At 39.9% G+C, this 13,922-nt stretch overlaps 1 protein-coding gene across 1 annotated transcript; it reads left to right on the forward strand.

The window, feature by feature from the left end:
• Positions 1-397: 397 nt before the first annotated feature.
• On the forward strand, positions 398-7,764 carry lyplal1 (lysophospholipase like 1). Its single transcript, XM_086155870.1, has 5 exons — positions 398-482; positions 1,184-1,283; positions 2,013-2,182; positions 5,825-5,940; positions 6,532-7,764. The coding sequence occupies exons 1-5, from the start codon at positions 398-400 to the stop codon at positions 6,763-6,765; spliced, it is 705 nt and encodes a 234-aa protein (XP_086011996.1). The 3' UTR covers positions 6,766-7,764.
• The last annotated feature ends 6,158 nt before the right edge of the window (positions 7,765-13,922 follow it).

Genomic DNA, 13,922 nt, shown 5'->3' on the forward strand with positions numbered 1-13,922 from the left:
CTGAAATAAGGTTTCTGAACCGTTTTCTATTCTGTAACAAGATTAAACAATTCAAAAAGTTATTTTTCCTACCATTATTGATACATCGTTGGAATTACATGGGGCATTTGTTCATTTATTTTGGAATTTTATATCAAATGTTGAGAAGATTTCTCAATGATTTATTTTAAGCGGTAACTTTAAACCCCATTTCCGACATTCTACTGTAAAACCATTCGATGGTTTCTTTGGAAAAAAAAATCACTATTTTTCTTCTAATGGATAGTCTGTCCCGTTCTGTTGTGTTCAACTATTAGTTAATTCTTGTTATGATTTGTTTTAAATAAAGTTTTGAGAAAGAAAAAGTCAATCCCGGTCTTGCGGGCATTCTCGCGAGATTACATTCAAAATGACTGTCATGGCTGCCATCCCGAAACTTCACAAGTGTGTAGTCTCTCAAACGGGGAAACATACGGCTTCGGTTATATTTCTTCATGGCTCAGGTGCCTCACTCAAAGCGGGCTGTCGGGGGGTGTATTTTTATGGATTTTCTATTTGTACTAACTGCAACCCCGCAGTTCGGTGTTTTCCTCGCGTGGAGTTTGGTTCAGGGGTTGTATCGAACACCGAACCTCTGTTCCTCAGCAACAAATTAAAAGTTGAAGCTGATGTCCGGTGTTGGTGAAATGTTTAGCGTGTGCACACGTCACTCGTGAAATTTAAACCTTCTTCAAAGCTATCGTTTATGTGGATCGTAACAGTCCTGTGGATTTTTCCTCCCACCCGTTCTCTGAATCATTCAGCTCACAGGTGAAACCGCATAAGATTGAAGTCAAAAGGGGGGTGGGAGGAACACAAAAGAAGATTTTCGGTAAAAGCTAATTATTATCTAAGCACCATGTGCCCCACAAATAATTTCTTATACTATATAGTCAATTGGAAACATACTTTTAAGATTTAATTATCAATATGTAAACGCAAAAGGTAGTTTAAATTTGATGGGCTGGAATTAAAGGAGGAGATGCTGTGCATAACATCCGCCAAAAACCGTGTAATGAAATTGTGGTTGCTGCAGCCTCAAAACTACCTTGTATTCTTGGACACAAAGTATGGGCACTTACCCAAATGAAGAGTGATGTGTCGTTCTTTCCTTCAGACACATCATGCATGCACACAGGATTTGAAATGCTTAATTTCTGTGTAGGTGACACTGGCCAAGGATTGAGAGCTTGGGTTCAAGATTTAATTCCTCAAGGCCTCACTTTCCCCCACATCAGAGTTCTTTACCCTACAGCTCCAGTCCGGTAAGTCCAAATCCTGACAATATCTGATAAACACTTTATAATTACACACACATACACATAAATAGAAGAGAAACTCAGTCCTCCCGTCTTATTGTTCTAGTTGACTGCTTGATATTGCTCGATTGCTTCCAAAAACCCAGCACTAATCCCGATGGAATTATTTCAGTAATCCAGATGGAAAATCTAGTGGCTAAGTGGGTCCTTTCTGTGTTAAACTTTGCATTTAGTCTGTGCCTATGCAGGTTCCCCAGGGTTCTCTGACTTCCACCTGCAGTCCAAAAACTTTTACTAGATGAGTTGTAGACTAAATTGAATGTAAGTGTAGGCTGGTATTTTCCCCAGTGAGTCTCTAGCATCCACAATTCACCATCCAAACACAAGGCTGCTGGTACCATTTTCATTCCCCCCCAAAAAGTTATGAGCAAATATTTATTATATGTGCTAATTGGTTAGTGTTACTGTCAGCTGAGTAAAACTTATTTTGTTGACCAATAAATTGTCAGACTGTTCATAATCTGAATCTTCATTTTATTTGTAGCTGACAAATCCAGCGAACAAAAGGTGATTTTTTTGGGGGGGGTAAATTGACATCATTATAAATCTTTTAAAAGCTTCACAGTATATTTACATCCAAAATATGATAAATTAATTTGCATCAACTTTGGCTTGTTAAGCTTTCTGCAAATTACTCAAAGGTCAATCACTCAGTTTACACTCCCCTTCCCTTAGGCCATACACTCCCATGCATGGGGCTTTGTCTACTGTCTGGTTTGACCGCTACAAAATCTCACGGGACTGTCCAGAACACCTCGACTCCATAGACACCATGTGTGCCACCTTGGGTACAATCATTCAGGATGAGATCAGCGCTGGGATTCCCAAGCACAGGATTGTCATTGGTATGTCCATTCTTATTTGTTCTTCAAAATTCACTACCATTTTCACAACTGCTTCTCCTGGGTTTTCAACCTATTGTTCAATTGCTGCACAAGGTAGCTCCTTATTGCAAGATATTTGTACAATTTACATACCCCTTGTCGAGCTAGAGAATGTCACAGCTCCATGAACTCAAAATTAGGCTCTCATGGTATCCTGACTAAGATGTGGGGCATGGTACATTAATATTTGAAGCACTGACAGTAAAACACAGGCGGTGCTACTTGCAGTGATGTCACTGTCATATTGTTGCATTGTTGTATTTGAAACCAAAACAGTATTAATCAGCTGGTTTCAAAAGATGCAATATTGTGTCTGCATGAATGTTGGTCTTTGAAAAGCAGTATTCAATGAAACACTAAAATGGATCTGTATCACAATTTTTTATATTTCAATGATTAAGCTTTTAATGAGAAATGGCAGTCATTTTAGCAAGTTTAATAAACTACAGCTTTCCTTGGATTGCCTACAAATATTTAAAAAACACAATGTGTCAATGTTATGATTAAGCTATTTATCAATATTGTGCTTACAGTCACTGTTAAACTCCCCCAACCCTCTGTTAAGTCTTTTGAAATCTAAAAATAAATAAATGCAGGTTTTAGCTTGTGTTCCTTATGTTGTCTGAACAATGTTCTCTCACATCTATAGTGCTAAATATACAGCCACCATTGTTGTAAATCAAGTGTGCACAGAGTTTACAAATTATGATATCCCAATGGATGTGAGAGCCAGTCATTGGGGGGACAAAAAAAAAAAAACAGGTATGTCAGTACCTCTGACTTCTCCTGCAGGATGGTGAGTGGTGAGGATGCCATCTGTCAGGACTCCACTGCGCCTCTGTCTCGGCTTTCTCTCTAACTGGATTCCCCCCCTTTATTATACTGTCTTGTGTGTGTGTCCAACCCTAAACACACCTCAGCCTGTCTCTTGCTAACTCCCACTGTCATGATATAAAATGAAGAATGCAACTCATCAGGTTACGTGTCCTTTCATATGCTGCCAAGAGAATTAAAAAAAAAAAAAAAAAGGTTTCAGGAGGGATTCTTGGGTCCTGAAAGGCTTTTTGCCTTCAAATACTTTTATCAATTGCTCATATAAATAACAATGAAATAAAACCGTTCAGATCAAGTACTATAAACATTATGGCTGAATCAAGGTAAAAGTTCCCACAGGAAACATATGGGAGGTCATGAAGTGTTTTAATGTCAGCGAATGATGGCTGCACATGAAAGGAGAAACTGCTGAGAACAGTGGGAAAAGGGTTAACTCCCTAGCCCAAAAATGTATAACTATGTAGGCGCAGTTTGGGTGGGGGGTAGGGGGATCTGAGACAACTGTGTGAAAGACGCAGCGCTAAGGGCCAGAAAAGCCCCTAAACTCGACTCCGGAGAAAGTAAGTGAAAAAACACATGCTCCTGGGAAACTGCTGAAATATTATCTTTCTAAATCATAACATTTTGTCATTGACTATAAATACTCAGTGGAGTCACTCCACAGCACTGCAGAAATGCAATGTTGTGCACCCAAAGTCCACTTCCCTGGCCGATGGACTGACAAGCACCAGAACTTTCCACGGAAAAAGGTTTTTGGAGCTGCTGGCTGCTGTCTTTGGGTTTTCAGAAAAGATATATACACGGCTCAGGTCATCATGACACACGTTCCATTTGATGATGACATGAAATTTTAGTAACAGCACAAAGAATCTGTGCTACTGCCATAAACTAGCCTGCCATTATGACATGTGTCACAGCTAAATGCAGGATGTGTTTTCCTTCAGGCAAGCTGGGGGGACCCCCTTGACTGTATGCACCCCTCCTATTTGTGGTGTTTTAAACATGGATCTATTTCAATTTTTGAATGTTATTAAATAATAATTTATCATTAGTTTCATAGAGGTTATACTGAAAGGAAATTATGGTATGCTCAAATAACATGCAGTACCCTGTTACAGCCCAAAGGCCAAGCTGGCTGCTGTTGGTGACCCTGTGAGTTTAACTTACATTTGGCACCCTAAGTTTCCTATCAACAGGCTGGTCTTTGATTACTATTGGTTAGGAGCAAACACGTGCTATTAGTTAAACTGCGTAGAAACTGACACCAGCAAAACACATGCATCTTGAGTAGTATTTAAATTTTCAGTTGATTCCAACCGTTACTTTTGTGGCTATTCACATACACACATCCGTGAATGGACATTCTTTACTGCAACATCATGCCATGATGTGTTTTGGCAGGGATTTAAAGGGGGGGGGGGCATTGTGAAAAAGGGTAAGAAATTGATCATTTTAGATTTCTTCCAGACTACTGTCTCTGATTTAGAGATTTGATTAATAAATAAATAAAAAAGTTGAGTCAGTTTTTAGTGAAAAACACAAAGTGCCAAGTAACAGTATGAATGCATCATGCATTGTGTGGTGTGCTACCGTAAAATCATGGTCATTTTCCCTTTTTCACTGCTTTAAACTTGCAATGTGAGCTCCCTCACAGAAATACTATTATTTTCCCTTCAGTCCACTTGCTACGGGAGGAACCACTTCAAACAAGTTCAGTTCCAGTAAAACATGCTTGCCGGATCAACCAGCTCTGACATGGAGGCATGGTGAAATCCAACTCATATTGCCCTAGTTAGAAACAACGGCAATGTTATCTTCTCTTAGTATATACAGTCAAATGGAGCTACTTGAAATTTTCAACATGATGCTATGATTTCAGTCAAGATAAAAGGGGCAAATAACCCCCCCACCCCCTTTTTTTTTTTTTTTAAATGTATGTGAAAGTTGTGTTCATCAACACTGAAATGCAGGTGATGAAAAGAGACGTGGCCAATGTGGCTGACAGATTTGTCACGGCAGCGAGTGTTCGAATACGTTGGACGTAGGAGAGGAAACGGAGACGTGTGACTCCAAATTTGTTAAACCAGTCTGGTCCATTGGCCTAATGTCAAACCAAATTCAACATTTCAATCTTACAGACTATCAAATTATGATATTCTGTTGCAGTCATTGCTGAAAACTTTTTTTTTTTAATAAATAAAATGTGGTTAGATTGTGGATTCATAAACTCTGGACACAAACACTCCATACATACTGCATACATTATTTAACTCTTGAAATGTTCTCATTCACTCTGACTCGTGTACGTCAGCGATAGGTGAAATTCAAATGTCTGCCCTGACCTTTCTTCCTACTCTCCCACCTCTTTTTTTTTCCCTCTCCTCTTTTTCTCATTTCACTCAGTGCTCTGATGGGATGATGGGTACTTAAACACATTCCCAGATGTTCACAGTGTGCCCAGATGTACCCAGATGTGTGAGATTAAGGAGAGACTCGTGAGCAGCAGCTTTTTCCGAGGCAAAAAAAAAATGATGTGGAACTGAGAAATCCTATTCATCTTTGTGTTTTTTTAAGAAAGTATTTTCAGCATCTGACTAAGCTTCTGTGAAACTAATGTTTTCTAAGGTGACTTTTGCACTCTCACTACAGATACATGGAGATGAAGAAAAAAAGAAAACAACCCACAAACGAAACCCCCAGGATATCATTGAATGTTTGTAGATGATGGTGCAGTAAATTTTTTCCTTTTTTCTCCTCTCAAATCAAAAGGGGGATTTTCAATGGGCGGTGCCATGGCTCTTCACCTGGCATGTCGGTACCACCCTGACATAGCCGGCGTATTTGCACTGTCCAGTTTCCTCAATAAAGGCTCTGTGGCCTTTCAGGTAATCTAGCCCACATTGATATTTATGATTACTTGGGAAAGTTCTGATGGGTATTTTTTGCATGTTGTAGGGAAATTTAACCCATATTTAGCATTCTTGCCGACTACTTTTAAAAGAATGCTACCATACCAAATTTTTTGGAACTGGTTATTCCAAACATCAACTGAACTATTGGTTTACTTTCAAAACTCTCTGCAAATCAAGTTTCGCTGACATTGGGCTCAGTTTCACTAAGTGGGTGAATTCATTTGTCAATCAATAGACAATGTGTTCCCAGTCACTGAACATAAACCTAAAATGCCAAACATTTTCCAGCCTCAGCTTTCCAAGTAAGGATTGCCTGCCTCTTTGTCCGCAATTCTTTCAAGGATGAATCGCTTGAAAGAGGTTTTCTGAAGCTCTCCGGGCTTGTGATGGACATTTTACTCACTTGTCATCCATTTGACACACTTTTAATAAAAGCTACCTGGAAAAAGCACATAAATAAACCCAAGCAGAGCATTTCCCATGTTGTTTGGATTATAAGAAAGTATGGTTGTCATGGTTGCAGCTTTGTCGCGTATAATCATTTTGTTTCTGTTCATACCAAAGGCTGTAGAGGAACACACCAAACTTGGATATCACCTCCCTGATTTGCTCCAATGCCACGGGACAAGTGATGACCTGGTGCTTCATCGTTGGGGAGAGGATACGTCCACGCTTCTGAGGACGGCAGGGATGACTGCTACTTTTCACTCATTCCCAGGACTCTATCATCAACTATCCCAGCCAGAGATGGAGCATCTTAGAGGGTGGATCCTCAGCAAGCTTCCACCCATCCCCTGACTCATTCCTCTACTATCATTGTGATTGTGTATTTTATGAGCACAGTATAAGCAAGAGATAAATATTCAGTAGGAGACATCCAATGTTGAATGGTTAGAAAAATCGCTGGGAAAAAAAAAAAAAAAAAGTTCAAATATCCAGTTGTGGAAGCAAGTAGAAAAAAAGTCATCATACACCAAAGACCTGATGATGAAACCAGCCATAACTGTTTGAGATGAGCAGTAGATTTTTCTGCATTCATATACTGATCAGGTCTGGGATCCTTCAAATACTCCATTCTTCCTTTCTCTCTCAGTACAGAGATCCAAATCCTCTGGAAAAAACATTTTGGCTCTTCAGTTTTCCAGGATTTACTCAGCGGTACACGTCCGCAAGCTAAAAACAGCACAGTCCAATCGTCCAGTGTCTTATGAAATCCAAAATAAACCATTGCACCTTTTCATCTTCGAATCACTATTCACACATCCCGGAACGCACTTGGGACTTAAGGGCCCTTAAAGTACACAAATGTTTTTAAAAAGCCAGTCCTCCTGTCAGTAGTGAACTCCAGTGTTTAAGGTTCAGAATTGACTTTTCAAACAAAAACGCAGAAATAGTTCCCAAGCAAACTAAACAACTAGAGAAATGTACATTTATTATTAAAAAAAACAAAAAAACTTCTATAATAGCAGCCATTTGGTTCAGAGGGAAATCAAAATGACCGCAGATAATTCCTGCTTGTGCAAGCATACTCAACATCACCTCCAAGAAAGATGTGATCTACAGCAGCAGTGACAGACAGAAGGTGTCCTATCATAGCCGCTCCGCAAGTGTGGTCTGGCTGAAAACTCTCAGGGGAGACAAATTATTCAAAAAATTCATTTTATGAGTCAGTTTCCAAATAAGCTTCCTGGAATGAAGTAATTTAGGAGGAATTATGTTTCCAGATTTCCAGAAAGGTCTCTTTTCAAGGAACTGTCTTGTCTAAACTCGATTAAAATATTTATTCATCATACAGCTGAATGAAAATTTGACTCCGCCTACTTTGTGTGTTTACATGGATTTAAAAAGAAGTTGGTGTATTTTCAAGTGTTCAGCTTTCTGTACGTAAACAATAAGCTAATTTTACACAGACTCAGAGGAACAAGGTTCAAAGTTATGCACTTGACAGATGCCTTTTTAAGAATAGGCAACAACAAGAATCAGCCCATGGAACCATTGTGTGACCTCAAATAGCTCTTAGTGTAAGTGGTAGTGTCATGCTCATGATAATGCCTCAAAAAATTCAGTCAGTTGACCAGACAAAGCTTTAAGCTGAACGTATTCGCATCCATAATGCAACCGCTGTCACCTCAGTGACGAATAGAACTCCCCACAACCCCCTCAGACCTGGTTTCTGCCTATCAACTACCATTTACACAAACCATCATAACCTAGACCCTCCCAAAACCCTGGCACTTATATTCGGAAACTAGCCAGAGGTCATTGGAACTGAAAAAAGCCTCTCGGATGAGGGGTTTCACATCTTCAAATGAAGAAATTCAAGTCCTGTTGCCACGACAAGAAGATTTTGACAAGAATTACCCTTAACTGAATGACTGAAAACCTCCACAGACAGGTTGTGATAGTCTTTCAGAAAGATAAAATATCCGAAATTGGCGAATCCTGTTGTGATAGTTTGTTCTCATTTTGATCATTGATTATTAAATCAATGCAGAATCACCATATAGTGTGTGTGTTAAAAAAGTGCCTCATAGGGGACAAATGGTGGTACTCTGAGCATATGCTTGTGACTAGAACGACATCCATCCATCCATTTTCTAACGCTCGGCAGGTTTCGGTGCAGGGAGCAGAATCTCAAATGAAAGACCCAGACGCTCCTCTCCCAGGCCGGGAAAGCAACATCATCCCTCCAGCGTCTCCTGGTCCTCCCTAAGGCTTCCACCCAGTGGTATGTGTCTAAAATACCTCACCCAGGCAGTTTCAAGGAGGTATCCTGGCCAAGTACCCACACCACTCCATCTGGTGCCTCTTGATGGCGAAGAACTCCAATCTGAGCCCTTCCTTAAGGGCCGAGCTCCTCGCTGTATATAAAAAGTAGACCCCAGACACCCTCCAGAGGAAAGTTATTTTGACTGCTCCTATCTATGATCTCATTCTCTACCCACTCGTGACCATAGTTGGGGGTAGATCCGTAGATCGACACCTCTGCTCATTTACTACAACAGACCAATGCGGACTCTGCATTACTGCAGTCTCATGCTCCATTTTTCCCTTCACTTGTGAGCAAGACCCAGAGATACTTTTAACACCTCTACATGGGGCTCCCCACCTTTTTAAACAGCTTAGGACCATGAACTCCTCCTGTACTCAAGTTTTCACTTTGGTGACCTGTCAGAGGCATCCAGAACCCAACATGAGAAAAAAAGCCTGACAGGACGCCATCAGCTTGAAGGTATCTCTGAACTCTGGTATCCACCAATGGATCAGCCTCCACAACGGACACCAATTCCTCAACCAGAACCACCTATACGTCCAGTTTCGCGTAAGCAAAACCACTACTGGGCTAATCTGGTATGTTAACCCACGCTAATCCAATAAACTAGTTTCAGACTATGGTAAGGAAATCAAATAAAATCAACAATGTTCACATGATGTAGATGGTTGGGTGCCTCCATTGGAATATTATAATTATCATCATCATAAATAAACCACAGCAGTGTCCACAATCCAATTATAATGCAGAAGTACATAAATCTTGTACATTTGTTGAAAACATTTTTTGCAACTCCTGTGCAGCTCAGTATCCTCTCTTGCAGGATATTTAATGGAAATGTGACATCCATCAATACAGCCAATTACTCCAGGGAAGTTCCCATATCCAAAGAACTGTAACTGTATTGCTCTGCAGACTTTGTGCACAATTTAGCACATAGTTGTTCACTTGATACACCACAGATCTACCATTTGATAATGGAAGGTTCCACAGGTCAAAAACCTCAAGGTGATGAGAAGTACTTGAAAGGGGGGGCGATTGGGGATCCCTCACTGAGTCACATGACAGCTTTGTCTCTAGCAACAAGACATATTATTTGCATTACCTTTATAAACACAGAAAAGGTAAAAAAAAAAAAATCTATACCATCAAATTACTCTAGCTGGGTACTTCTGTCTTTCATCAGTTTTCTCTTAAACTGACATAATTCAACTCAAGACTAGGAAAAGTCTCACAATTCTAATGATTGTCATCGGAAGTTAGTTCAGTAAGTCCTGGTTTAAAATGTGATTTGATCTAGAACCAGGGCTTTATCCCTGAATGTGAAACCAGCCTATTGTGAACCATGAAGGTATCAATAAAACCAATAGTCATTTCAAAACCAATATTCAATTAAACAAAAGAGAGAGAACTGGGCATACTAGAATGACAGATCTCTAGAAAAAAAGAGGGTAGTCTCAAATCTCCCTTGAGATTCTGATTCATTTCTTAATCAAGCAAAGTCTACTTGATGAAACCCATTATGCTACCAAGTTTTTCAGGGCGAGAAAGTGCTTTGGTTTGTTGGTTCTTACCTGGTAAAATAAGTTATTCCGAGTGAGACGGGTCCAAAAGTAGTTGAGGTTCTGTTGGATACGGCCGTTTGTAGTATCCTGACAAAACCCACGGACAAAGCCACTCCCATCTGTCAGCTTTGGTAAGTTATTGTAGAGGTAACCCCAGCTAGACTTCAATCATTTTGCATGGAAAACAAGGATGTTTACGCTTTTTGTTCAGACCACACTTCCCAGGTGTTGGAGTAAGAGAAGGGGTCTGTTTCTCCACCTCTGAGTGTCAACCTTTCCCAGTCTGCAGATTCGCTCTATTTCAACAGCTCTCATTCACTTGATGTCACTCACCTGAATCTAATCATCAGCAATAGAAGCCGGTATTAAGGCAGCAGCCTTACACTCACCAGTTACCACGTTTTCATCACTGCCAGCTCTGGCATGCAAGACTTCCAGTGTTTCTTCTGCCCGATCTCCTATCTCTGATCTTGCCCGTCCCCTGCTCCAGCGCTTCATCTGCCCCCCTCGTCACTTTGATCGCTTGGCAACAAGCTTGTTGCCTTATCCGACTTTGCCTCTTGCTTATGAGAGATGAGATAAGAACAACTTTATTTATCCCGAAGGAAATCGTTGTGCCAGAGTTTCAAGCAAAAACATTGCAATGATAGATAATAGTAGGAAGGAGGGAGAATAAGAAATACAATAAAATATAAATAAAATATACTGCTCAAAAAAATAAAGGGAACACTTGAACAACACAATGTAACTCCAAGTCAATCACACTTCTGTGAAATCATAGTGTCCACTCAGGAAGCAACACAGATTCATTTTGACATGTTTTAAGGACATTACATCAAAGTTGGATCAGCCTGGAGTTTGTTTTTACACTTTAATTTTGAGTGTGATTCCTAATCCAGACTTCCATGGGTTGATACAATTGATTTCCATTGATCATTTTTGTGTGATTTTGTTGTCAGCACATTCAACTGTGTAAAGAGCAAAGTATTTCATAAGAATATTTCATTCATTTAGATCTAGGATGTGTTTTTTAAGTGTTCCCTTTATTTTTTTGGGCAGTGTATAAATTGTCAAGGTTAAGGCTATCAGTGTTTTAAGGTCTTAAGTACAAAGGTTTGAAGATTCCCTGCGGCTGAGGGAAGAGGAATTAAAAAGTCTGATAGCCTCAGGTAGGAAAAACCTCCTGTGGCGTTCAGTGGAGCTCCTTGGTGGTATCAATCTACGACTGAATTTTTTATTTGTATCCACATGTGCTGTAAGTCAATAAAAGACATTGTAAGACATTGCAACTGGATCCTAAAAATCATATCCATTACACAACCAAGCTGGAGTGATGTAAAAGGTAAAGTCAGTGATTTCATAGGTTTACTGATATCAATATTGGCCTAAAACACAGTGTCCACCATCTGCTTCACTGTGCTTCTGAGACAAGAGTTCACTCCTAAATGGCTGGAAGATTCTGGGGCATTGATTTAACCTTATACTTCTGTTCTTTCCATACATGTGAGTGCATTGGGGTTGAAATTTGTTTTAGTTTAGGGTGATTTTTATTTTGTTGACATTGATTATCCGTGGAAGAAGTCTCAAAATCAGTTTCCTATATGTTAAATAGAAATTATTTTTTTATGGTTCTGATCCTGGTGAGCAGGTATCTGGTCGACAGAATGTTTTCATCTGTTCCTTTGCTCAGTCCGTGTGGTCTCCCTGAAATGGTGCAAAGCTATTAAACACAAAGTATCAAAAAATATTTGACATTGTTTTTCCTTTTATTTTGATATATCTATGCCTCGTCCAAATTTTTTTAAGTAACACTTTCATGCTCATGGCTAATATTTTTTATACATAAGGACAATGTTATATGAGATGAAAGGTGGAAAAAAAAATAGCAAATCCCATCTTCAAAACATCAGTCCATAAAAAAAGAAAATGTTATTTGGACGACTGTGCGAGGTAAACTCAGAGGGGAGGACAGGAAACTCTGGAGTCAAATCAAAAGAGAGTCCAGAGGCCTGGTCTTTGCAGTTCAAGAGTGCTTGGAGGCTGCTCAAGGGCAAATTATTGGGGTTCAGTAGGATGACCTCCAGATGTAAGGAGAAATACAGAAGGATAGGAAAAACAAAAGGGTGGCATAAGGCGATTCCGCCTCGTGGCAGGACAAATATGGTGGTAACCATGAGCAGCCCCGGAACAGGGTTTCAGCATAAGCCTTAGCTGTTGTCTTAGCTGCCGAAGGCCGGCCGGCTGAAGGCAAGCAAGTTGACAAAAACATCCTCACAAAACAGTTTGCAGACATTTTTCAGTGAGCGTAGTCCGAAGCATTGGCTCGAATAAAACAAGTTTTAACCTAGCCTCATGGGGGACAGTCTTGTGTTCCAGGTTAAAGAGGAGGAAAATAATTTTGCCACTCTTAGCTGTTTTAAAAAAAATCTAACAGCCATGAATATAGAGTTGTTATTTTTTATTACCAACATCAACATAGTGTACTTTCTGTCAGAGTTGTACACTAGTTGTGTAGTATATCTCCAAGGGTTCATAAATAAGAACTGTTTCTCAGACGTTCAGGGCACTGTTTTTAGGTTCAAGGCAGGAGTGGGACCTAACTGCAATAGAGGAGCATTGACTATAATTTGAATTAATGGAAGCTTAATAAAACAAAACATGGCAAAGCTAAGCAAACTGTCAAAGTGAAAATTAACACATTAAAAGAAGAGGGCAAGTGTATACAACACAAGGTGGCTGACAAAGATCTAGAAAGTATTTAGATTTAACATGTAAGTAATAGCTCAGTGTAAGAATGGCTGACACACACGGACCTCAACACCCCAAATCGTTTTCGATGAATTAGAATCAAAATGCTCTCTCATGTAAGAGAGAAAGGTAATTACAGCATTTGATGGTTGAGAATCACAAATCCACTGAAATTCAGATTCTTCAGCATCAGTTGCTGCAAGTGAGTATCCTAGGATTGTAGTCATTTATTTTATGGCATCACTAGCACCCTGGACACAAAGACCATTGCTAAAATCTGAACTTGAGCAAAGTAAAACCTTTTTTTTTATGGAGGGATTCCTATTTGACAGATACCTACCTTTGATTGATTGGCTTAACAACAATACTTTATTTCCATCCCATATGAGGAATGCAAAAAAAAAAAAAATACTGAGATGCTCTAGGAAATACACAGTACCAGAGCTCCTTGGCTGCTTGACTGTCACATCTGGTGACTGACATTTGCAGCCCTGCTGTTTAAAGACACTGCCATTAGCAGACCCCTTGGGTGAACAGTAGAGCAGCCCCGTGAATAAGTCCTCTCTTCTCCAAAACCTCTCCCTGTCCTTCTCATATTCACACATTTCCCTGGTTACAACACAAATTTGACAGTGGTTCTCAAAGGTGTGGTGGCTTACTGAAGTACAACGTGCATAACAACAGGTTTGGACACAGCCTGGCATATAACAGCCAAGGCTTCGCTGCCTTGCAGTTCACAAACTAGATGAGCACGCTCATAGGAAAGCAATGGAATTGGGGTTGGACTTAAGCTGGCCTCCCGTAAGCATGAAAAGGTGCCATACCTTTTTTGGTGAAGACAGTGCAGCCAGGGGATGTGGATCAAAAGT

The sequence above is a fragment of the Fistularia commersonii genome, chromosome 11 (genome assembly GCF_037954325.1).
Source record: "Fistularia commersonii isolate RoL2024-O1a breed Wild chromosome 11, RoL_Fcom_v1.0, whole genome shotgun sequence".
Lineage (NCBI taxonomy): Eukaryota > Metazoa > Chordata > Actinopteri > Syngnathiformes > Fistulariidae > Fistularia > Fistularia commersonii.